The sequence below is a fragment of the Gasterosteus aculeatus genome, chromosome 9 (genome assembly GCF_964276395.1).
Source record: "Gasterosteus aculeatus chromosome 9, fGasAcu3.hap1.1, whole genome shotgun sequence".
In the NCBI taxonomy this organism is placed as follows: domain Eukaryota; kingdom Metazoa; phylum Chordata; class Actinopteri; order Perciformes; family Gasterosteidae; genus Gasterosteus; species Gasterosteus aculeatus.
The window spans coordinates 15,462,730-15,488,332 of NC_135696.1; the positions used below are offsets into that span (position 1 = coordinate 15,462,730).

The 25,603-nt window shown below is 43.3% G+C and overlaps 2 protein-coding genes across 8 annotated transcripts in view; both read left to right on the forward strand.

Moving 5' to 3' along the window:
• The window catches only part of gstcd (glutathione S-transferase, C-terminal domain containing), a 35,461-nt gene extending 26,617 nt beyond the window's left edge, over positions 1–8,844 (forward strand). For both annotated transcript variants that reach the window (XM_040187712.2, XM_040187713.2), the window contains exons 9-12: positions 3,527–3,660; positions 5,254–5,284; positions 7,145–7,214; positions 8,333–8,844. In XM_040187712.2, the coding sequence (XP_040043646.2) occupies positions 3,527–3,660; positions 5,254–5,284; positions 7,145–7,214; positions 8,333–8,523 (426 nt within the window). In that variant the 3' untranslated portion in view covers positions 8,524–8,844. The remainder of the gene's footprint in view (positions 1–3,526; positions 3,661–5,253; positions 5,285–7,144; positions 7,215–8,332) is intronic.
• A 3,153-nt stretch (positions 8,845–11,997) lies between these two features.
• The window catches only part of npnta (nephronectin a), a 33,107-nt gene continuing 19,501 nt past the window's right edge, over positions 11,998–25,603 (forward strand). For 3 of the 6 annotated variants that reach the window (XM_078109075.1, XM_078109076.1, XM_040187079.2), the window contains exons 1-4: positions 11,998–12,448; positions 18,358–18,458; positions 22,121–22,171; positions 24,718–24,810. In XM_078109075.1, the coding sequence (XP_077965201.1) occupies positions 12,378–12,448; positions 18,358–18,458; positions 22,121–22,171; positions 24,718–24,810 (316 nt within the window). In that variant the 5' untranslated portion in view covers positions 11,998–12,377. The remainder of the gene's footprint in view (positions 12,449–18,357; positions 18,459–22,120; positions 22,172–24,717; positions 24,811–25,603) is intronic. The other 3 variants (XM_078109077.1, XM_078109078.1, XM_040187080.2) reach the window with 1 other exon arrangement.

Here is a 25,603-nt window from a genome sequence, read left to right on the forward strand (position 1 = left end):
TGTCCTCCCTGATTACCAGACAGCCAAAAGGTCATTTTACCCGCAAAACGAAGGGCAAAGCTAATGTCAGTTACGGGATCTCTTCTGTGCAGATGATTTTTTTGCGTTCTTGCTTCTTACCGCCCAGATCGCTATTGTTTGCTTTGGAAACTATTTTCACAAGGTCTTAAACAACAGTTGAGCTCTTATGACTTGAGGAGTCCTCTCCTGTGAAAAATGTTAATTACTGGGCAATGTCGCCTTTTTTACTTCATAATTCATTACACTTACACCAATACATCTGATGCTGTAAGTGATTTTTAAGATCCACCTCAGTAAATGTGTATTCATTCTGCACGGCTTACCTGTTTAATGGGGCTGAAACAACCTAAAATCAACATTGGGCAGCACTCTCCCGCTTTAACCCCTTGGAAACCCTCGCTTGTCCTCTTTAAACATCTTCACCTGCAGAGCTCTTGACCTTTCAAGATAATTACTATCAATTTAAAGCAAATGGGTACTTAACTGTGCTTGTTTATTGGCTTTTTGAATCTAGCCGTATCAAGCAAACCATTTCTTTTGGATAGAAAATCACCTTTCATCTTTAAATGGTTTGGTTTCCAAACGGGTGACATCCAAGAGAATCTTTTACCATCATTATTCTTGATTATTTCTGATCTCAGGTCAGTATCTGCCCCCAAACCTCTACCGGCCTTGTGTCACAGCCCAGTTGTGTCATAGTTGTTCAAGTAGCCTTGTTTTAACTCTCTTTGGGGAAAAAATAGGGATTATACATGAACCTGCTGTAATTAGAAGCTATTGTTCCAGCACCACCACTCCACTGAGACCCGTTCCACTTGGCAACTAACAAACAGCATAGATTATTCTTCTCTAGAATACGTGGGCGGTTTTTGAAGCCTAGTCAGAGAGTTTACACACACACAAACACACACACGCGCGCTGATTTTCAATGAACAATAAAACCATTTTCATCACAGAGGTGCAAGTCCGTACAGTTGTGCACTGCTCCGTGCGGCCCCGGCTGTATCACACAGATATTCTTACCGGAAGGAGCCACCCATCACACCAGGTTTTAATCCTGTTATGTATTATAAATGGTGCCATTTTTAGTCGCGCTCATGTTCATCATGCTAATTAAGTTGTGGTGTCCCTATTCTTAGTCAGGGTCTGCTCCTCCTTCCTCCAGTAGCATAACATCGGTTTTCAACTCGCGGCCTTTGCATGCAGTATGTACACTGTTTATTCTCTACTCCGATGACTTTGAACACACATGGAAGGCAGGAAAAGTTGATTTAGTTTGTTCTTCATAAAACACGTAGTGTACAAATCACAAAAACATGTTCCAGCTTATCAAAAGTAGGATTACGTTTCTGATAACAAAAATAATCAAAGACAATTACAAATCTTTCTTGCAATAACAGCCAGAATTAGCGTGTTGTATGAGCGATATTAATTAGTAATTAAAGTTTTTTTCTGTTTATTTTTTAAAATCTCATAAGATTATGTCTGTTTATCTACAGTCGAATGCAACACAGTCTCAGTCACTTCTGGGATTAAAACCAAACAAATCAAAGCCGGCGTTCCAGAAACTCCTTTCCTTTTGATATCAAATTCTTATTGATGATGGGCGTGTTTTACTTGATTTCGCTCTATTGTTAAGAGTCATATTTTAACGAACCGCACATTTCAGGCCAAGACGAAGCTACTAAAAACAGTTTGGGCACACCTCTGTGTAACGGTAGTGGTGTGATGGGGATCGAGAGGAGTTTTAGTCGGCTATATTGCAGGAGCTCGTTCTGTCTGGTGCGACAGGAGAGGAATGTAATTACTTGAGTAAGAGTGAATAATGAAGCCTCATTATTTCTGTGATGTGATCATTAAGCGGAAGATACAGATCGAAACAGCTTTTCCTCTCCCCAAAAGACTGATTAGTCGAACAACACAGTTTAATGAAAGGCTGTGTGTCCTTTTGGCCTGTTTGGCGTATTGTTTCATGATTTATTCTTCCTAAAGAAATGTTTGTGGAAAAATGTGCTTAACAAGGCGTGTATGAAATACTTAATGTCTATCGGATGGTTTTAAATCAGCGTATTTAATTTCACCTCCCACTATCTATTTTTAATTAGTATCCCACATAACATATTGGGCTGCTACGTGACTTTATTAATAAGGCTTGAACAGTCAAAGGCAAAAGGAAGTTAGACTTTGATAAAGTAAGAATGCTTTCTTAATCGAGAATTGGAAATGCATAATGTATTATAAGAACGTATCCGAATGCGTTTTATTTGAGTGGCTTTGTGTATGAGTTAAATCAAGGCTTGAGGTTATAAAAACTAATTAAGATTTAGCAAAGCACGACTAATGTTCAACATTAAGTAGCTGGGAAAGAGTGATGGTGTTACTTAGTACATCATTCTTTCTTTAGATGTAACATCATGCAATCTGTGACATAGTCTCATCCTGTTAATCAGCCGTCTGAAACATGCTGCTGAAAGAACATAAGCGAGCTTTCTCCCTGATAACACGAATGAATGCAGGATAGATAATTGGTATCAAATAGAAACGACGGCCATGCAGGTGATTGATGTTGATTCTGCAGTGCAGATCTTCATGAAGTAGAACAATGCAGACGGGAAGACTCAATTCCAAGTGTAAACTGACATCTACATTTCTCGTGCGCTTGCGAGCTGAGCGATTGCTGCAGCTGTCCAACTTCCAGGGAGCGCCTAAGCGCCTCTGAGAAACGGGCCCCCACCCGGACATTTCAGTGACTTTAGGAGTGTGTTTGGCCATGTTTGGAGTGTCTGGAGCGGATCCTCTGCGATCCTTTGTAGTTGCTGCCCCTCTTGTCTTCGGTGAGTCCTCTGCAGCAACGCTGTCAAGGCAACGTGCGCTGGATTCAGACTCCCGGACGCCAGGAGACAACTTGTTGGAAGACAAGAATAAGAGGTTCGGGGTCGCTGCTTGAGTTGGACAGGGTTCATCCCAGTGCGCCCAAGGAGCTATTGTCACATCAAACCGATAATGCATTTTATGTGGACCATTAACAGAGAATCTATTTTACTAATGTATTCCTCAGATGAAATCATCTATTTTGCCACTGTACTTGATATTTGATATTCAACTCATTTCCTGTAATAAATCACTTTTTATTTTTGCATTCTGGAGCGCAGACATGCTATGATATTTGGTATTTTATTTCCACTCAGCCATCCAATATATTACCACCTCACCGCTAATGTAAAGCTAGTTGTTCATTAACACGCATGGTTCACTCCCTCAATTGGAATCCTGATGCGTTTGTGCCTCCACTCCTAAAGCATGATGCATTTTGTTGCTTTAGCTCCCCCAGGTCCACCTCCTGACAGCATTGATGTAATTAAAAGCAGCAGCCATTATGAGCTAATCATTGGGATTGAGTGTATGCTGTGAAATGCTCTCACTTTCTGTCTCGCTGTTGGGCCAGAAATAGTTCTTAAGAAATCTATATCGCTTTCTTTTTTTCTTTTGTCCTTTTTCCCATCAGGTTGCCCTCCATGCATGTGGCGTCGCAACCGACATGGTGATGGAGCATTGCATCCAGGCGCGAGCCGCCTTTGTCATCAGCCCGTGTTGCTACGGCTTTATCCAAAACGCAATCAAGTTCACCTTCCCCAAAAGGTCTGTAGCTGCTCGCCGCTCCTGCGTCTCGGGGCTCTCTGCTCTCTCGAATGCTGTTTCTGACCATGTTGTTTTCTTGTTAGACCCCTGCTACCGCTGCTGTTTCTCTCCCATTCTCTTTTGTGATTTTTTTTTTTTTTTTTTTCCTCCATTTTCTCTTTTGAGGCTCTCGCTCTCCATCATTTTCACATCCACGCACGCAGACACCAACAGCTTTTTGTTCACACCCTGTCTATAATCAGCACTGACAGTACAAGGCAGCTGTGTGACATCGCCTTCATAGCAAGCCCCCCCCCCCCTTTTCAATCTTCTATCAGCTACGTAATTGAAGGTTTGCTGTGCTGATGCTGTCTGCGATATTAGAGCGTGAGAGAAATTTGGCTGGAATAGCGCTACTCTTCTTCTAAACTACTTTATTGTATGCTTCGTTATGCAGAGAATTCACTTGATTTTATGTCCTCATGTTGCCGTTTCAGAAGAGAGGAGAAGAAACGAATGACAGCAGAGTAGAGGAAGTTGAAGGCTATACTTAAATGCTGTTGATCCGGTTGCTATGGCAGCACTCTGACTAATGGCACTTAAATGGCGTCGGAATCATTGCAAGGCAGTATGCTGATAAAACTGCTTCCGGATACTGAAGCATAAAGTAGGACTGCTGTTTTAGGAAGCAAAAGACAAGTTGAAGTGGAGATAACACTGAGATTGCTGCGCTGATTACAGCTGTGATTTGGGGAGACTGATGGGGGCGACGTGGGCCAAGTCTCCTCCGGTCTGGCTCAACGATTTGACTTTTTTTGATGATGTCGCTAACAGTCACAAAAAAGTTGAATAAACCACAAAATGGTACGTGTTTGAAAACCCCTTGACCTGTGTGGAGCAGTGTTTCAACTGTGTACTGTAACTATTCTTCAGTTGTTTGATCTTCTTAAGGCACCCTGGGGGAGGGGACGCTCAGTGTACGATATAAATATTTAGGAGTTTTCACATACTTGGTTTTTCCTCTCCTCACGTCTGCAAACTTGACACTTCACCCCTTCGAAAAAATGAGAGAATGCTGCGGGGAAAAAAGCCCTTGCGGCTATAAATGGGCAACGAGAAGCCGTGTGTCTGCAGGGCCAACGCACCTGACTGTGTCAATCTTCCTCCTGCTACTTTTAGTGTTTTCCCCTCAGGTCATGTTCCAGGTACTCATGCGGATATTTTGCAGGTGTCGACATTCCAAGCATTTCACATGTTTTTATGGGCTGTGAAACTTAACTGCCCATTTCATTAAGGGCCTATCAGTTTGAGTCGAGACTCCTCTCCATGTGAACCGAATGGCCCCTAGTCCCTCACCGTGTTGACCTTTAATTAGCTTGCATGGTGATCTGACTACGTTCAACCATGACAAAAAAAACAACTCTGCTCCCATATCGATGCTAAATCCCAAACTCCTCATTTCCCAGAGAGAGAAAGTGGTTCGTTTTAGAGCTGATGCATGCCGTTCATTTTTTATCAAGCCTTAGATTTGGTTATATATATTGCCTGAAACACATGATGTATGTCTAATGTACACACGTATAATTCAATTGTTTTTTCCCCCTGTTTTTACAGCAAAAGGTTCCAAGAGACTCTGACATACAAGGTATTCTTTTAATTATGATTGAATCCCTAGTTTGTCTTCATTCTATCACACATGCACGTCGAGACTTATTTAAATGGGTTATGTCCATTAGTCTTACAACATGATGAAGATAAACCTTTTCTTAGCTAATTTCTTCTTAATTAAGAAGCCACTGTATCAATAGGGGTCATACAGGAAGTGCCACATGCCACAGAGTGCAATGAATCAGTGAGAGGTGAAATTTCGCAATTTCCAACACTCGACAAACATGGGAGCCGGAAGAGATTCGGACGAATGAGTAACAAATGGAGATGTGCCAGATGTTCTATATAATTATTTGGAACTTAATCTCCACGCGTGTTTCAAATACGCCAAATTTGACCGTATGAAGATCTGCCAAAACCGCCTCCTTCTATAATTTGGATGTATCAAAATATACATGAACTTATTTTGCTTGGCAGGAGTAAGAGTTGCTTTTTCTGCACAGTTATTTATTTATTTTTTCGTTCATTGTTTCATTGACGTGGCTCTCATCACAAAGAGGGAATCTCGCACCCGGCAGCCTCCCGGCCCCTTATCGCTGTGCACACACAACCCACCGGGCTCTGAGAGGGCCCGTCCCATGATGATGCATGGGACCCGTCAGGGCCCCCAGGGAGAATCTGTGCACAAGTTGCTGTCGGACGTAGCCGCGGCAACCTCCAGAGTTGACTTGTCGCGACAGCAGAACACCTTTCACTCCTCCTCCCCTGTGCACTGGAAGAAAGCGATGTTTACAGACAGAGAATTTATTATTTAGAAGACACCATGTGATCATGCTGCTGTTTTTCTGGAAGCCTCGGCCAAGCAACAGAAATATTATCTGCCTTTATATCGGTTTGGAAATATGAAATTAAACATGCAGCGGATCAACAGGACCAACCAAAAACAACATTCTTTTAAAACCAGCAGAAACCTTATCTGACCATTGAACTCCATAAATCTCCCCTAGCTGCCAATGTGCTTGTGTTTTCAACAAAAAGCAGCTTCTCATTGTTTTTTTTATAGCAGAGTCATATTTGTTCACCCAGTTCTGCAGTAGTTAAATACAATGACGCGCATTGACAGATATTTTTTCCGCTAGGACAAAGGACTAATGGTTGTGTGATATGGGAAAACAGCGCTATAAGCAGCTGCTCCGCGGCGTTCAGCCTTAGCGCCGCGGGGAGACGAATGGAATCGAGTAGAGTTAGAGCAAGTAAAAGCTGACAAACCACTCTCCCAGTTCACTTGTTCCACAAACACATTAACCGTGGCAACGTAAAAACAGAAACTGGTCTATTGCCTGGGTTTAAATGAGCCGGTTCAGTTGGCCTTTTGGACATTTTAAAGGGTGGATCTTGTAAAGGGCTTCCCATGCAAATGATGTCGCTTTTCCTCTGTCCAACAACGCTTTAAGAAATCCTAGTGTCCCTGCAAAGCTTCATGGCAGTTCCGATACGCTGATTTGACATTATTTAAATATTTTTCCAATTTCACTTGATCACAATGTCAGTAGGACACTGATACTGAATTCCTATCCAAAAAAATGTATTGCAATAATGTATTCAGCAGACCAAAGCAGTGGACTGACTTGACATTTTCAACAATCCAGCCTCTCCGTTAGTGTGGTTGTGTGCATGTGCATCCATTAAGGATTGTTTCCTTGAAATGCATCGTGATAAAAACTTGTCCTTGTATTCTTTAACTGCAACTCTTTAAATATTTGCTCAATCTTGTTGGCGAGTCAGCTGTTATCGCAGAGAGGAGGAAGATTCTTAGGTTCTTAGACCTGACGGATATCTGCCAGAACATTATTAAGCCGTGCGATTAATCTGTACTCATTGTCTGTCCTTATTTCAGGAACACATGATCCTTTGTCGCTTCGCGGACCAAACTGCTGTCCAGCTCCCTCCTGAGAAGCGACTCATTGGTAATGTTTACAATCTCGACCTTATGGCTGAACACTCAGCTCCAGTAATATTCTACATATAGTATTACAGTCCCTAGACAGTAATCTTAGGGTGATGATGTTGTTGCTTTTAGGATTATCTTTACAGTTCACTGCTGTACTTTAACAAAAGATAAGAGACTTTTAAGCTGTGTAATAAATGCTGATCCATGGTTGTCTTCAGTGTGAGAAAAGAAACACAGTTGCCAGATGTGCACTGCTGTATTCAAAAGGACGTGTTGTGTCAGACTGAAACCTCCAGGCCGGAGCTGGAGCTTCACGGCACGTTGTTTCATTATGCCGAGAACACTCTCTACTCTGATAGTTCTCCAGCTTATCAAAGCTTCTCTCTGAACGCAAGGAGGATCCTCACTGCCGCCACGTGTCTGAGGCCCCTTTTCATGTGCCTGACACCACCTGTCGTATGTGCTCCATATCAGCTAACGCGGCTCCACCTCTCCCAACTAGCGTTTTCTAACCATGTTTGATCCCATTTGTCCGCAGCCTGCCAGGGAGTGTGCTCATCTGAGCAACATGACCGACTAAAGCTCGCAGTTACTGCGTCGGCCTTTTGGCAAACTGTCTAATGCATTTGAAGTCTGTTTAAGGGAAATGCTGTGAGAGAGTGTGATCATCAGTGGTTGTTGTTGTTTATTAATTGGGTAAATAATACACATGCATACTGGAAAACTCAAGAAGGTGAAGCTATAACATTTGGCCATCTTTGAATGTTTCCCTTCAGTTTTATTAACCTGTTACAGAAATCTCAGTCTTTATACCCATGCTTATTACAAAGCTATTATTGCCTTGTTATTACTTTAGCAGTCACAAGCTATCCCGCTATTATCATATAATTTTCGAGGTGTAACATTTATTTATTAACATTTCTTATTTATTCTTGAATATCAGTATTGCATTGCCCACCAATAACCATCATTGGTGGGCCTACCTTGTTGTGTTCATGTGAACGTGACCTGCCGGTTGATTTTGGATTGCCTCACATTCTAAAATAAAAGGCTTCCCTGTAGCTATAAACACTAAAAAGAAATCAAGTGTAACAAAAGGTCTCTCTTGGTTTATTTTCCCGTGTGTCTCCCCAGGTAAACAGTGTATGGGCCTGGTGGACTTGGACCGCTCTTGGGTAGCACAGACTCACGGCTACTCTGTGCAGGTGATGACCATGGAGCCTGAAAGCTGCTCGCCAAAGAACAACCTGCTGGTGGGAAAGCTGCCGCGCGGGAGCGGACTGGAGGTCGATGCTGCACAACAAGAGGCCCCGGCGCATAATTAGCGCTCTGAGAAGTTGTGGGGTCAGGATTTTACAAAGTGCACAGCCTCCGCTTGTGTCATCATGGTGCTGAGAATTTTTTATCCACCCTTGATTTTATTTTTTTATTTTTTTATGTTTTAACAAGCCAAGGAAAATAAAACGAGATGTTAGCTCATTATTTCTGGTCTAGCTGGCCTCAAAAATCACTTTTTAAGAAGGATGTTAACGGCGATGTGTGTTTTGATGCGATAAATTAATTGCGATCTGAAAATGACTCGTGTACCTTCTTAAATTCACTCAATTGTTGGACGCTTGGAAAATTAAAAGTTTGAGCCACAACAACTGCTATGTTTGTGTGCCTAAACGCGTAATCAAGCTGTTAGCGTAAACAGAAGCAGCAGGAATAACACACCCTCATTGTGAATTAAGCACACCATACTTTCCACATGCCGTTTTGGCAAATAGTCTGGATGCGGCCTTCTGTGCCTGAACTGAATAAGCTCCCTCTGTTGCCAGGTATTAACAGAAGGCAGTAAAAAGTAATCTGCACTTGAAGATCAAATGGGGAACAATCAATATCTGTGTGTGTGCGAGAAGGGAATATAATAGAGAGATTGGATCTAAACTCATCAATCAGGTCATATTTTGCATTTAATTTAAGGTCTACAGAGCAACTGAATATTCCTCATATAGATAAAATGTCAATATGCTATGCATGCAGTTTTACGTTCAGCGGCAATGTATTTATGTATAATGAATTTTTTTTTGATGCTTGCAGAAAAGGTCAGCGTGCTTGATTACGAGAATCCCACAATATGCTCCATGTTTTCAGGCCTACATGCTTTGGACATGATTCGTGTGCTTCCTCAAGCTTTAAATCTTTCAGGAGAAACGCGTCCTCGGTTTTCAATGAAACATCCGGTGCTGTCTCCTTTCTCGGCGTCTCCCCGACTGCTTTAGAAATGTGTGATTGAAGCCTCAAAGCCGGTTTTCCTGCCGGCGGGATGTATGACCGGTGCAGGATTTTCCAGCGCGCAGCTCATCCAAATTCAGTCAGCAGACTCAATCTATCCTGAGGTGAATTGCCAGGCGCAGCCCGAAGAATTTCAAAAGGAGACGTCTGACTCCCGCTTCATGTTTGTGGCTCCGCACAAGTGCACATTACAGAAATTCATATGTGCACAAAAGAGCAGAGAGCGAGAGACTCTCTTGCTGGTGGCACTACTTAAAGCGTGCGCGATAGATGGAACGCGGAGGTGTGAAGTAGTCGATATAACTTAAACACCCCGGGCTGCAAGGTGGCTGCACAAGATTCTTTGTTTAGACAAAATGGTTAAGATTTCTGAGCTTATTTGTATGTTATTACACTAATGATCATTCTTATTAGAGTATGCTGAGCCGAATGTCTTTGCTCCATATTTGGGCTTTCTCACAGTTGGTATTTCCATTCTGTGTTGTCAGTTATTATAACAGGGAATGAAATAAAGTAAAAACAGAGACGATGCCCTTTTAATCATCTTAAATCTAATGCTTTTATATTATTTTAACGTGCATTACCAGCAACAACCTGGATTTTTTTCACTTTTATATATATATATAAATATATATATAATATATATATATATATATATATATATATATAAATATATTCTACCTGCAGTCAGCTTTTATATATCCTCCGTTTAGGATTCTCCTCTCTCTTTTTGCGTTTAGTACTTTAGTCTGCTACAGCATTGTCTTGTGAGGATGCAACTAATGACTCTCCCCTCATTAAAAGGTGGGTTTACCCGAATCATTAAAATACCATTTTCTTTTTTAATTCACCCCTGACAGTTTCCAGAATAAATTAGACATCATTTTTTGAAGGACATACTGATGTTAAGCGTTCTCATTAAAACTACAAGCAGTACGATTGTGTTTCATTGTACCGGCCTTTGATTATAATTACTTCATAATTTCCTCTGACATTTCCTGGAACTGGTACGAACGATAGTTTAAACACAGTGAAAATCAGTTGATACTCCTTTGAATTATTTCAAATGACTAAGAAGGGTACAAAGAAATAAAACAAATCTGGACTTTCACTTGGCAACAAGCAAGTAATTCAACACGGCATCAAATAGGAGAATCTGTGTCTTTCTATAAAATACCATCAATTCTTAAGTCTCCCCAACAACGAGAGGTTGTTGATCTCGCGGTCACCCAAAGTATTCTACAGCTTCTTGCAGCAGAATGTCAGAACAGCCGTGGACGGACACAGCGGTGAATACACACGAGCAATTGAATGATCCTCCTGCAGGGGATGATAACTTTGTCAAAGAGATGTGCATCCCGCCCTCAGGAGAGGATACTGAGGTGTGGATGTTTTGGCTGAAGTGACCCTTTAACGTTTCATGTGATCAGTCTTTGTTCTCCTCAACATGCGTGTGCTAATAGTAATGTGGCATAACGCTGAGAAGCTCAATTACACATAACTAGTCTTTAGATGTAATACATCAGCATGGAATGTCATTCATTCAGTCCAGACATGAAAATCATGTGATTAATTGTGTTATTATACTCAACTTGCATTTTCCCCCCGATCACACGCTTCTAGCGATGACAAACCTGTGTGTGCCACCGCGTGGATTTATTTTTCAATCGGTGACGGGGCGTAACAAGGCGACTGTGCCATGTATCAAAAGACGGCCATGACTGTGAACAACAAGCAGTGGGCTAATCATATCAGACCCCCGTCTCATCCATCTCCTGCTCCATTATACGGAAAATGATGGCGTTTAGTTACCCTGTCATCGAGTTCTTCCAGGGGAATTGTTTTATTGACGGAGTCCTCTGAATCGCAAAGAGTCTAAAAATGAGGCAGACCTTTAAAGGGGGGGGGGGATTTGGAGGGGTCAATCAATTAATGGACAGGAAGAGGCCTTTAGACAAAGCTCAGTGTCCTGAACTCTGTGCTTCGCCTCTTAGGCCAATAACTGCTTTTTGCATAGCGTCTCATATGACACGGTGCTTACATTTTCAAGATATAAGAATTTATTTATATATATTATATATCTTTTTATATATATATATATATATATATATATATATATATATATATATATAATGAACGGTCAGCATTCATCTGGATTCTTGATGTGTTTTCATTTACAATAATTACACCTTCAACAAAAGTATTGTTTTTGTTTAGACTACTTTGAAACGCTACTCATCTTGTATTTTGTGCCGCTTATCTTGTTGTCCTCTCCAACCCCAGTAATTGCCAGCGCATTGTCTTTGCTGTGCGAGCCGCCACATCTCCTACCTGGGTGGTCGACACGCACCTGCGTGCCTCAGCAGGCTGCGCAATTCATTAAGGCATTTGCCAAAAGCACGCGCGGCGTGGCCCCGCATCTGAAAGGCTCTTCTTCCTCCTGGCTGCACAGCTCATGACGTCGCAAGGCAAGTCCCCCCGCCCCCCGCCGCCCCCCACGTGCCGCTGGCTGAAACGGCCCCGATGTTTGGATGTAAAGGACGGGGGTCTGGCTGCAGTGGGTGCTGTTGGCTGGAGAGCCCGCTGAGTGAACCTGTGAGGGGGGGAGAGAGGGAGAGAGAACTGTGCGCTCTGATCGCGCACACACACGCACACTCACACCCATCGGGGTCTCTCGACTTTCAGACGGCGGACTGGTTTGCGCTCCCGCGCCTCCTGTACGTCGCGCAGGACCGGTGTGAGGGACGCACAGCAGACATTTGCTCCCCGTGCACCTCGATCGGGCGCGCGTCTCGCAAACTCCCCCCCCTCGTGTTAGTGCGTCCTCCGCGGCTTTCTCCCCCGGTTGTTTTGGATTACGAGAGAAAAAACAAGCAGCGTGGGCGTCTAACTCGAGAAAATCATGGATTTTTGGATAAAGTTGCTGTTGTTGTGCAGCTGCTGCTTTGGCGCAAGTGGGGACTTTGATGGCAGGTAAGGGTCACATGATTCACATGAGAGAGTTTGAGCCTGCATCACAGTTCAATCCATTTATAGTCAGTTTCGGCGAAAAAAACGCGCCTTTGGTTAAAAATAGCACCGCAAACGGCAGCATATATTTCAATATCTCCTCACTGCAAAGCTCAATTATGAGTGAAAACGTGTTGCTCAGGTAGAATTGTGTGCGTTTAAATCCACCGTGAGTGACCAGCTGATCCGAGGTCTTTGTGAATCAGTCCAAACTTTTATTATGAAATCGGTACTTATCAAAGCGCGTTAAAACCGGTTGGTTCTTTGCGCTTTGCGGCGCACATTCTGTTACAGCACAAACGGTGTTTTCACGCGCAACGGCCGCACCGGGCGGCTCATGTTTTGTGCAGATCCTAAAGTGACGTGACAGCACGTTGCCCGGTGCTTCATGTTCAAACACGAATTTGATGGAAGTATGTGCAGACAGGGGCGTGGAGACGTAGACCCTGAAGAATGCACGTGTCCAAGATCCAGATCTGCATCTGAGATAATGAGCGTGATGGAACCACGCATCGGGAAAACAAGTTGTAATTTAGGGTCCAACCCATTACTTTGAAACCAGTTATCCAATTTGTTCGTGTTTTTGTTTTGTCAAGTGCTCTTTTGCGCTTTAAAGAGGTGCGGGTCATATTGGGTGGATTTCTATTGCTCAGAAGAACAATTGGACTCAAGGACATGAGAACAGGGAGGGAGTTGCATGAAAACAGAGTCTCGCCCTGGAATGCAGCTCTTATTGTGGTGCCTTAGTGGTGGACTTTATTTTTTCTTGCATATCTCCGTCAGACAGGCTGAGCCCCAAAGCACGTTTGCTCTCTCATGTTGCACTTTTTTAATTGGGTGGGAAAAAAGTAAGATTATTGAAAATACTTGTCATACTGCCATTCCACCTTGTTGATAGATTTGGACATGTGTAGGTTTTATAGCCTTTCTTCCTCCTCAGTTCTTTAATTTCATTTTCCTGCTGCTGTGTTCAAAAGTATTTCAAAAGAAGTGATTTGAATATCCAAGGTCTCTGCAGAGAATGTGTGTGTGTGTCTGTGAGAATAAGGAGAGGGCAGAAATAATAACTGCCCATGAAATGTTATTTTTAGTTGTTGGACTTTGTTTTTTTTCTTACTCACGGTGGCTAATTGTGAGACACGTCATGGTCCCGTGGCTTTAACTTTTATTTCAGGCATTGCCTTTGTGTAATGATCATTTACTTAGCAGCAGCATATTGTACATTATTACCATCTCTGCATGTCAAAATTTGCCCGTTTTCTGGCTATGAACCTGCCGTGCCCTGAGTCTCTGCCTCAATATTAGTTCACTGAAAGAATATCCCTTCAGTCTCAGCACAAGTAAAAAAAGAGCCACTGATTACCTGCTCTCTCTTACTTATTACCTTTTTAGAACACGCTTATCCATCTAGTCCTGAAGGGCCCTTCACACATTGGCAAGATAATTCGGTTCTCCCGTAGCTGCACGTGATTACCTGCAAATGTGTTGCTAAAAACGTTGCACTTTTGTTTGATGCCCCTCCTCGTTACAACCAAGGACTCCACCGATTTCCTGTCGAGTTGCACAGAAGCCTTAATGAAAGCAAATAAATATGGTTGAGGATATTCTTACCCAGTGATGTCATTAAATTGTTGAAGGCAATGCGGCCAAGCAGCACATACCAGACCTCCTTAGTAATAACCCAAAGTAGTGAACTGGTGCCAGGTGATGTTGCCGTTGTAACATCAGACCTACTTTCGGGCTTTCAGGGGTTGAGAATGAGTGCGAAGACGCTATCAAGGTCATTTTAAACAAGCAGTTTGAAATGAAAAGTAATACCTTTTTTTTATAGATTCAACATCTAGCGAATGTCCGTGAAGAATGTACTGACATCCTCCATCAGGAGTCCGAGAAGAGATTTAAAGCTGGATCTGTTTTCTGAGAGTGAACAATAACAGAAGTCTGACTCCACTGACTTACTGTTTAGTTTTGTTTCTAACGTTCAATTGCTCTTTTCCTCACTAAACTCATAAAACACTTAGTTATCACTCAGCATGCAGCATCTCAGTTTGTGCCTATGATCATTTTTGACGTGGACAATTTCATGAAAGCCTGGTTTAGTGGGGAATATCCTGCAGAAACACCTCAGGAAATACCCCAATGAGGAAGACAGTTTTATCAAAAAGAGTCTGACAATAAAGCGTGTATCGATATTGGGGCAGTATTTATCAAATGGAGTAAAATGTTGCGGGTGGTTTATCCTTCCTCCAACTTGAGTGTGTCCTCTCAGAGGGCTTTACAAGCCCACAGGTCTGCAGAAGAGAACATGTCATTGTCATTGCCACTGGGGATGTTTGAAATGAATTGTCACTGCATCGCGGGTCGATGGAGGTGCTTAGTAGAGAGATGAAAGCTGCAGTTGGAGTCTTGTCTTTTTAACTTTCTGGCCGTTTCCACAAAACTGCCTACACGTACAACATTAAATAAATTGATTTGCAAGGCTGATGTGGCATTGAATCCCACAGTTATGGAATTAACCCACAACTGGACTGCCGATTCATTGCTGTTCACCTGCCAGTAGAATTCCTTTTTTAAAATAAAACATAATATTAGCTCTCGTATGGCAGCACATGCTCCTACAGAGGGGAAATGCACTGATTATATGCATGCAAATATTTATCGGAGCAAGGCAACATAATGTAAAGAAAGTGATTTCATTGCAGTATATATTGTCAGGCGTTTCAAACATTTTTTGTTATCCACAGATGTGAATGAGGGGGACGTCTTTCAGCATGGTGCTCTATTGAAGTGCAAATGCCTGAAAAGAGCTGATTCCTCACTTTAAATCCTTACCTCGGATATTTATCAACAGTCCCCCTGCGAGCTGATGTGTGTGTGTCAATGTGATCGGCGTGGCCGTCTGCGTGCCCATCTGGCAAGGGCGCGGCGCCGAGGTGGCTCATTAAAGACCCCGGACACCTTCTGCCTCCACAGACTCCTTCAGCGGAGAGCCGGCAGGTCCCAGCGAGTCGTTCACGCCGAGATGCTACAAGGCGCCAATCCCCATCTATGAGCGTCTGTGAGAGAAATCAATTCAACAGGCACGATTTACACGCTTCAGTGTGGATTCATGGATGGGTGGTTGATGGATGAATGGAATTACACACCGTCGTGGTCCTGATTATCACGCTGCGGCCCACACTGTTCATCTGAGCGAAGGGCTCGCTGCTCTTCACCGTCAGGCGGGAGAAATCGTCCAGATCTGCACGCGTTGGTAAAACAATGGGTGAGGGGGGAGAAGGACGGCGCCCCCACAGTGCAGCTCAACTGCTCGGGTTCTCCTTTAGGAAACGCGTCGGGTGGTGTGCACTTGGGAAGATGTGTCCCTTTGCATGCGTGAAGGGTAATAATTATCTGCTTGAGTTTCTGCAGGGCTCGGTGTAATTTAGGATCATTATTCAGCCCCCGTGGTAATACGTACAGGTATCGTGCCTGAGTCCATTTGATATGCCAGCTTCCTGCACAGTTATATCACCGGGGAGAAGATGTATCTCAAGATATGCTCTTTTTTTATTTTTTTCCGCAGTGTCACCGTGACTCCCATTGTTGATTTCTGACCCGTCATCATTTTCACGCCATAAATCTTCTAAGGAAATGTGTATTCAGCGTTGCTGTGGCGAATTGGTGTCCTGGTCAATTAAATCCTCAGTGGCGACGAGTTCAGAGGGTGTTAGCGTGAACCTCTGCCTGCGGCTGATCTCAGCATTAAGAGAGGACGGAGAGCATGAAACTGGATTACGTGTGTGTATGTAGGAGTATAGAAAAATATTTCATTCAATACTGGAGAACCTGCTTTATCTCATGAGGTTCCGGACCTCCCCAGTCACTTGTCACACACCGTCCACTGGGAGCCACTCAGTCAATATATATTGATATATATGTTGCCCAGCTCTTATTTAACCCACAGTAAATTGTGCACTTTTTAAAATGTGGTGGAGTCTCTCTCATGAGCAGCTGTCTACTGGGTTTTGTCAGGTGCAATGAACCCTTTGTAACGGTGTATAACCACAAAGGAAGATGGAACCATCAGGTCACGTCGACGCAGGTGCATTCACAGCAGTATAAACGGCACCTAGAGGATGTCTTCATATTCTAGGATGATAATTACCACGCTTATGAATACATTAAAGCACATGAAAAACCTCTGGGTAGAATAATCTCCTTTAAATGTCAATGGAGGTGTTTCATTTCCTTTCCTCTTTTTTTCCTTTTCTTTAACTGTTGTTTCCTTTTTTAACTTCCTTTTACTTCTCTGTGGTTCTTTTAAAAAAATATATTTCTCTATCTCTCCCATCCTCTTGAGTTTTTCCCGGCCTGACTGCCTGACTGCCTCGCTGCTTTCCAGGCAGCAGACAAACATTTTCCCTGGATCTGCCATTCTCACTTAGCATCCATCTGGGGTTTTTTTTTTTTCCCAATGAGGTGATTGGCAGAGGGGGCAAGCATTACCATTTCCTCATCTTGGCATAGAGAGACTAACAGGCAGGGATAGTGGCAAAGGATGTGCCTTGAATACTTAGCAACAACCTCACTCTCTCATTGAGGCACAAAAGAAAGCATCTATTTCATACTGGAAGTATATCAAGATAATTTCCCCTTCTTTTTAAAACAGAATTTAGCATTCCCACTGTATATTTAATAACCTCATAGTAAGTCATTCATAAATTTGATTTAATTAAAAGGATCTACACACATTGACTTCCATTTGACTAGATTTCAGCTAACATCTCAGAACCAGGCTCTCAGCGTAGGACTTTCAGCAGTGTCCTTAAATGGGCGCTTTCATTCTTTCACCCCTATTCTCTCCATAAATATGTGTTGAGCCTTGGTACAGATAAAGGTAATCCACAGGCACTGTCTGCCAAGAAGCTATTTCTTGCTCTGAGCAGAATAGAACATGGTGTAACAAAAACATCCGGCTGTAATTTCTCATGGAGGAATTGCAGTTCTTTAGGGGAAAAAAAAGCATAACTACCTTTCTATAAGCATTAATGCCTGTATGGTGCCCCTGCAGCAGCAGTTATCCGATCCTCCACTGTCAGGAAATTGTCTGATATATTTCTTTTAACATAAGCTACGGTGACGCACACTATATAAATTCGTTGACGTTACACGTGGAGATAAGAAACCGACTGGATTTTCAAGTCGGATCATATTGGCTTCAAATCTATTTCACAGACCTTACAATGAACACAACAGCGATGTGGTCTCCTCAGATGTGCGTGTCAGTGGTGCACTGATGCACATTGGATGATAAATTCAAATCGGGCCTGGCAGGCTTTCAAAACGCGTCTCCAGCTCGACATCGCAGGAACCAACACCATCTGATGTGCCATCGCTTTTATTTCCGTGACGCAAAGATAATCTGCTCTAGGGAAGCAGGGAAAAGTCCGCTTTCAGCACCCTGAGAAAATGTTGTGTTTTTCTTTCTGTATGGATGTTTCTCAAATGGGACTATCTGCTGCTGTTCTTGGATGCTGGTAAACTGAATAACTTTGCATGTTGCACTGTTGACACAGTCAGATTAAATAATGGGATTCAAAGATGTGAAAAAAACCACACATTCGCATTCAAAGGCTTTATGGTCCGTGCACGTGACATCTTCTATCCTGTGGCTCCCAATTCGGGAAAGAAAACTCCCCCAGATAAAAGTACAGGTAAAAATATTGAAATAACTTTTACTTATGAAAAGATTCAAACAAGTCAGTTTTCTCTAAAGCAGAAAAACGAAATGATTGCTTTGAAGCCTCCCTTCAAACAACGTTAAAAAGCCCCCCCGCTTTTCATTTAGACATTTTAATTGGCTGAAAACTAATTATGTCATCTCCTCACAGGTGGCCGCGGCAGATGGCCTCGTCCAACGGCCTGTGCCGATACGGGGCCAGGGTGGACTGCTGCTGGGGATGGACACGCCGCTCCTGGGGTCACTGCCAGCGTGAGTGCCACCACGCCTGCTGCTGTAGGGGGGTGGTGGGGGCGGGGAATAGGGCTAACAAGGTAGCGAGGTTTCAAGCTGGGGGGTCAAAGATGCTATTAGACGTGAAGAAATGCTGCAACGCTATCGCAGTAACTGGGGGGCCTGTGGGAGACACGTTCACGTAGTGAAAAGAGAAACACGTACGGCTAATGGAGCGTCGGGACAATCTTTGAGGACCATTGATTATAATGACTGGTTGAACCGGAGGAAAGGGATGCATTTATATTCACACTGCAGGTGGCTTTTAATAAGGGCGAGACTGAATAGCTGCGATTGGGCACATTACAGGGTGGATAGGAGATGGATTATAGATTACTGCCGTGCAAAAAGCAGCTAGAACGCGCTGCCAGATCAAGCAGCATGAACACAAGGTTTACTAATCCTCATTTCATCTTCATAACGCCACTTTAGGGTTCAGAGGATGTGTCCTGTCACAACACCGCCTGTGTCACATAAACTATGAAATATTAACACGTGCTCTTTCCGACCTATTTCCGTCGTGTGAAGGTGCCCTGCTCCCCTGTAATGCCACCCAGGGAGGTGTGACTGCGAATATACTAGATGGGTGTCACATCTGGTCAGTTGCCTCACAAGTGTCTGCATGGCTCGGTGCACACGCTGTCAGGGCCGCTGCTTTGTTGCGGAGGTTTGATCATTCATAAGGAATCACGCGTGCAATAGACGGACAGCCCTGGTAAAACAAACAGCACGACACGTGGTTAATGGTGGGATTTAACTACTAATATAATTTTTTTTCCCAATCAAATGCAAATTAGAAATTTTGTCACGGAGGAAGGCATATGTGGGTTGTTCTCTATCATCTGCACTGATTCCATGTGAATGCATCATTTTCTACAGCAGGAACTGGGCAACGGGCAACATGTTAGAACTGTTGGAAATAAACTACTTCCCAGGAGCCACTGTGATTAGTAAAGCTGTTTTGTAAACAACAAACACAGCAGCAACCAGCATTTCACTGCTGGGATCACTTGGCAAAGTTTGTATTGTCGGCGCACTGTAGATGATCATTTCCCATTTAATCCCAATTTCTGTCTTTGTTGACAATCAATTTTCCATCTCACATTTATAAAGTAAGAAGATCAGTCAGATTAGTGCCTCTTATTCCATCATTGTTTGCCCCAAAGTTTCTCATCTTCCAAACGAACGAGTTTGTGAAACCCAAAGAAGAACCTTACACCACGTTTACAAGTTCTTATATGTTTCATGGTATTTGTTGTTAAGTTCCTGCTATGGAAACTTTGCTTGTTTGTTCTATTATTTAAAGCTTGTTAAAATAATGTTTTTAATCCACTCGTTGTGTGTTTGTGTTTTTTGATGCTGACGTCATGTATTGAAGGTCATCATGCCATGCTAAAGTTATAGTTTATTTTGTTTATTGTATTTTGTATGCTTTTTTTGTGGGAAACATGAGACACACACTGCGTTTTGGGGCCAAAGGCCTGTGCTGTTGCTGGTAAAAGATTCTGTATTTTTTTTTCTGCGTTTGGCAGAATTTCTTTTTTCAAATTCCAATTTCATGTAAAAGACGCAGAGTGCCATTATTTTCACTTCACGTTGAAGTGCACAGCAATGTTTATTCTTCTTTTCTGATGAACACAAACAATATTACTTGGGTTCCTGGCCCCAATGTTTTGTGCTCCGTTTCAGCTCAGCTAGATTAACCTATGACCTTTGCAAGCCAAACGTGCTTTTATTAAACCCTGGCTTTGTTTTTATTAGAAACAAAATATGATAATTTTATTCTAACACAGACACTTGGTGTCAGAAAAACAAGTTATGCTGATGAGGACTGACCCGGACTAGCTTGAGAGGGGTTGATTTCACGGTTGGTAAGTAGAGGTTTCGTGTTTTAATTGAACCTCCTACCTAACGTAGTTTATGCTGGAATGATTTAGGGAAAGAAAAACCTGTTAACGTCTCCAGAGTTATTACAAAACAAATCAAGCGCAATCACATGAAAAATAAGTCATGTCTGCATAGAATACTCAACCAGCCAAACGACAGTGTGTGTTTTACATGTTTTCTTTGCTGTTCCGGAGTCCCACATGTTCCACGTCGAGCCAAAATATGAGTTTGAGCTTAACCAGCCCACAGAGCCGCTGCCGTATACTTTCACTCCACTAAGTCATCTCAACAAAAATCAAATGTTGTCCGAGTTAAATCGCTCGGTGAGGGCTCGCCTTAATGTTTCCCAACGCTCCAGCCGGGGCGAGGGACTCAAATCCGTTCACTTGAGACTCCAATGAGCACTCCATCCAGTCCGTAAGGTGCTGATTTAAACCTAACCGGAGGGAGGTGTAATTGTGGGTGTGAGAGGATGCAGTCAGAACATACTTTCGGTCTAGGTGAGTTTTTTTGGGGGGGGTTTGTGGCGATTTGAGGAGATTAGATCAAAGCAAAGCTTTATGATTGTGGCTTTCTCAGCGCACTGTGCTCGGCTATCAGTTTGTGAGAAGAGTGAAAAAGGGCTTAACGTCAAAGAAAGTCTAAATCCTGAGGTGTAAGGGAAACGGTTCAGGGTTCGGGGGGTTAAGTGAGAGGAAACCTGGCGGATGTGGAAAGCGAGGGTGGGGGCTTTAGATTTATAGGAGACTGAACCTCCACTTATAACGTCCTGGCAGGCAGAGCCACACTCCCAGCTACTCGTTCGAGCCAGCTGCCATCGCCGACATTTTACTGCTGCTCTGAGCACTTGAACATTTGCATTTCTGGTGCAACACAGAAGAAGTACCGTATTAGATCTTCTGAAAAGCCAAAATTGCCCCCCCGAAGGGGGTGTCGCTTTGCGAATCGAGAATGAACTGAATGCGACTCAAAACGGCATCCCAATCGCAGCCGAGTGCCCCCCCGCCCCCCCCCCCCCCCCCCACGCCGCCTCACCGTCCGGCCTGTTTGCCGCCGGCTCGGGCGTCGGCGCGTTGTTGCTCTCTGGGGGGGAAATGGATACGCTTTGAATTTCTTATTGAGCAGCTTCAACCCCAGTGATTTAGTTGAGTGATTCAAACGAACAAAGGCGGCGACAAAAAGGAGAAAAGTGATATCTCAGTTTCGGTAATTCCCTTTGCCGTGATTGTCTGCTCCACTTTGTGATCACCGGGCTGTGAAGGCCAGTCAAAGAAAGTGTGCGTTTCTTTTCTTTTTTTTCAAAGGGGTTTGCTGATAAAAATAAGAATATATGTGTAAATAAAGGGCACATATGGCACACTGCGAGGCCGCGTTGATTTAAGAATCCAATGTCTCTTCGCGGTCAGTTAGCTGCAGCGTTTATTTCCATACCGAAGAAACCCAAGAGTGGGATTTCCATGAACGATTTTTGTGGTGTTTTCATCTTCCGTGCACAGTGGTGTGAATTTGAATTCACACAGCGCGAAAGAAAGCTGCTTCATTCACTTCCCTTTTAGATGCGAGTGACCAGTGGGAATATGTGTGACTCCAGAACGCCAAACTGTTGTGTGTGTTTGTCTTCTTTTGTTTTCTTTCAGGAACGTTTGCTTGTCTAAAATGACCAGGCTCTGCCCTCTAACATCATTTTTTTTTTTTGCTCTCAAAGACTAAACAATGCCTGCAACCTTTTGTTTGTTTGGCTGTTTGTTTTTCAGCTCTCTTCGCCTTAACTCACAGAGTAGCCGGGATAAGGTGCCAGCCCCAAGGTTAGCTCCACATGTTTTGTTTTTTTAAATAATCCTGTTAGACATTGCTGGCGGCACATCCTCTGAATCCTGGACTCAATCACTTATTCATAGAGTCGAGCCATCGCCCCACTAACCCATCACGCCACGTGTTAGCGGCCATCTTCTTCCCTCCAGCCCCGGAGCTGTGCAAACAGCTCCCTCTCCGAGGACCTGCCCCCGCTCCCCTGAAGCTGTGTCTTAACATGAACGATGCTGAAGTTATTTAGATTTATTAATCAATTTTTTTTATTTTTTATTTACTAACCACCCCTCCAGTTTTAATGAATGTGAGATTTTTACTGCGCATCGAGACGCTGTGCTTGTGCGAGTACACAAACATCAGTCCTATGCACATACTCATTCCTTTAGGTATCCAAATATTCACCATGGAATCACCTGGCCAATTGATGACATTTTCAACTGCATTCAAATTAGATTAAAAAAAAAACCCAATGATTGTTCTGCGTATAATATGTAATAATGATTGACAGCTGAACCATTCAATTATGGTGGATTATTTCTTATTCGTCAGCAATTTATGCAACAAGTTATTTTTTCAAATGTACCAAAATACTTTTTCTAGCAATGTATTGAAGGAAATCAACCCATTATGAAATAATGATATCAGCAGCCTTAGGTAATTACTTTTTATTATTTTTGGTTGCAATATGATGTAACTTGTGATTTGCTTAAGTAACAACTCTTCCTTTTGAAGTCGTGCATTACACTTTTATAAGCAGTCATACACAATGTCAGCATCAATTGAAAACCCTGCGTTCACCGCCAGGTCTTTGTGAACAGCCAATAAATCAAAGGAGTCAGTAGCAACAGAACGCTGTCCCTTGGGACGGCTGGCTGATGCAAACCACAGTGAAAGGGTGTCATCACTTGGCGTGTTTTGATGGCGTTCATGGAGGGAGGGTCACACATGCTATGTTCGGCCTTCCAGCTGCCTTCGACCGTTTTAGTTCCCCACGTCCTCTGCTGTGCTTTATGAACAGCGTTTCCCTGATCTCCCTGGCAGGCAAGAGGCTTAAAAATACCCTCCGAGGCAAAGCCTGTTGATGGCTGCCGCTGATCCTGCTAATCAAGTCTCCCCCTATTTAGGAGGATAACAAAAAGCACTCCACTTGACTTCCCTCCAACTAACAACATCACAAGCATCATTCATTTTATCTACTCACCAGACCAAGGTCTAATAAAACTATTTTCCATTTCCTCTGCAAAATTGGGCCATTTTTCATTTGTAATTGTGAACATTGACTGCTCGGTGTGTTAACACCCCGGCTCATATCGCAGGCCTCTCCAAGTGGGCTGACAATCCTTTCTTTCTGTTTGATTACACAGCCAAATAAAGTGGAATGACTGTGGAGAGATGTTATCGACTCCAGTTGAAGGATTCATCACATACCTTTTAGTGCTTTTGAATTCCGTTTGAACAATATTACCGACTGAAACCTGAGCTGCCCAATGTGAGATTGTAACTCAATTCGAAAAGTATTCATTTAAAAAGAGCGTATTAGCCTGCCCCTCTTTTCTTGTGTGTAAGGTCTGAGGTCCTTCAGTATGTGTGAACCGCTAACCTGTTCATCAGACATAAATAAATGAACCTTGTCCCCGACAGCATAACAGATTCACCGTTACATACTTCACAATAAAAGCACCAGACATATCACATTTGCAGATGTGTCCATTGCTGAGGGTGTTACCACGTCACGAGCACACCTTTCAAAATACACCACAAGGTTGGCGTGATAAGAATTCTCATGGTGAATTTCTACACACAGACAGAAACACGTAGGCCCTTATCCTGCCTCTTCTGCCACAGTGATAATTAAGCCCTCTGATTGCACTGTATTGTGACGGAATTAATGAAGCGTCCAATGAAAATTAGCAACACTTGGCGACCCCCTGCATCAGACTGCAAGCTGCAGTGAGCACAGTGGAATAAGCAGGGTGAGCCTACAGCGCACTGAGACAGAACACGCAGTCAGTGAAGTTGTGCATCTCCCCCATCGACCGCGTTCCTGTACGCACACAAAATACCGCCATCTGCATGTACGATCTGCAGGCCAGCTCTTTGGCATTCATTATAATATTCTATTTTGGTGCTCTAGTTGTTTCGGCTTCAGTCTAAGAGGGAAATATTATCGGTCTAGGAAATCCTCGTTGTCTTGGTTTCAGTGTGAATTTTAGTGCTGCATTTTTTTTAAACCAAGAAAATTCCTTTTCAAACTTTGCTTGGTGTTAAAAAGTCAAATTTTGCATTATCTCACACAATGTGAGAATATATAATATCAATAAGGAAATGTGCAGAGAATGTCTGTTCTCTTACTATTAGTCAATGATAATAAGACAGAAACATGAATGAGGCATCAGTCTGTTATTGCTGTACAGTTAACAGATCATTTACAGCCAACTCGAGGAGCAGTCGGATTAAGTGCGTTGTCATTCTGATCTGGAACAAGTAGTCGCCAGGACGCTGCACTGATCTGTCTCTTCCCCTTTGAATCCCCCCTGAACAGCGGTGTGCCAGCCGGGCTGCAAGCACGGAGACTGCGTGGGACCCAACAAGTGCAAGTGCCACCCTGGCTTCACCGGCAAGACCTGCAATCAAGGTGAGATCTCGCTCATGACCTTTGGGTACTAAAGTTGAGATAAACACCACCAAAAAGAAATGAGCATGCAGACCCCCCCATTCAGATATGCATATTTTTTAATGGAAACTAAGTGAATGAGAACGGCTGCCTTGAGAAATTGGCAAGGTAACCGCTGTTTATCGTGTCCGGATCGCCGCCGCACAAGCCAAGCATATTCAAGTTGACAGTCATGCAGCAGAGGCTGGTTGGCCACCAGCCCAAAGTAGTGAGATGCTTTAACCAAAAGGGGAGGAGGTAGAGGGAGAGAGAGAGAGAGAGAGAGAGAGAGAGAGAGAGAGAGAGAGAGAGAGAGAGAGAGAGAGAGAGAAGTGCTGGTTCAGCTCACATGGAAATGAGTGGTGAGGCCTTATTGAATAATCCTGGAGGTGCTTTCTCTCCTGTGTAGATAACATCTCAATTACTGACCTGCGATAACTTGGCTCAGAGTGCAACCAATGCAATTGAAAGTTTAGAATTCCAGTGCAATTTCCTCATTGACGGATTGGACATGTTGAAAGGCGTTAAAGCTTCCCAGTTAGTTGATGTGCATCCAAGCAGCTTGGAAATACTTGTGGAATTCACGCCCTAAGATAGGAATAGGAGAGTGTGTAATTAAAAAACAAGGGTTGAGGAGTTGGTGGTGCTTGAGTAGAGATGGGGGAGTGGAAGGGGAGACGTGTTGAAATCCTTTCCGGAATGTTCCAAATGACTCACCCTGCATTTGGAGACTATAGGTGGCTCCTGTCTGCCCGTCCAGACGTCTGTACCTCGT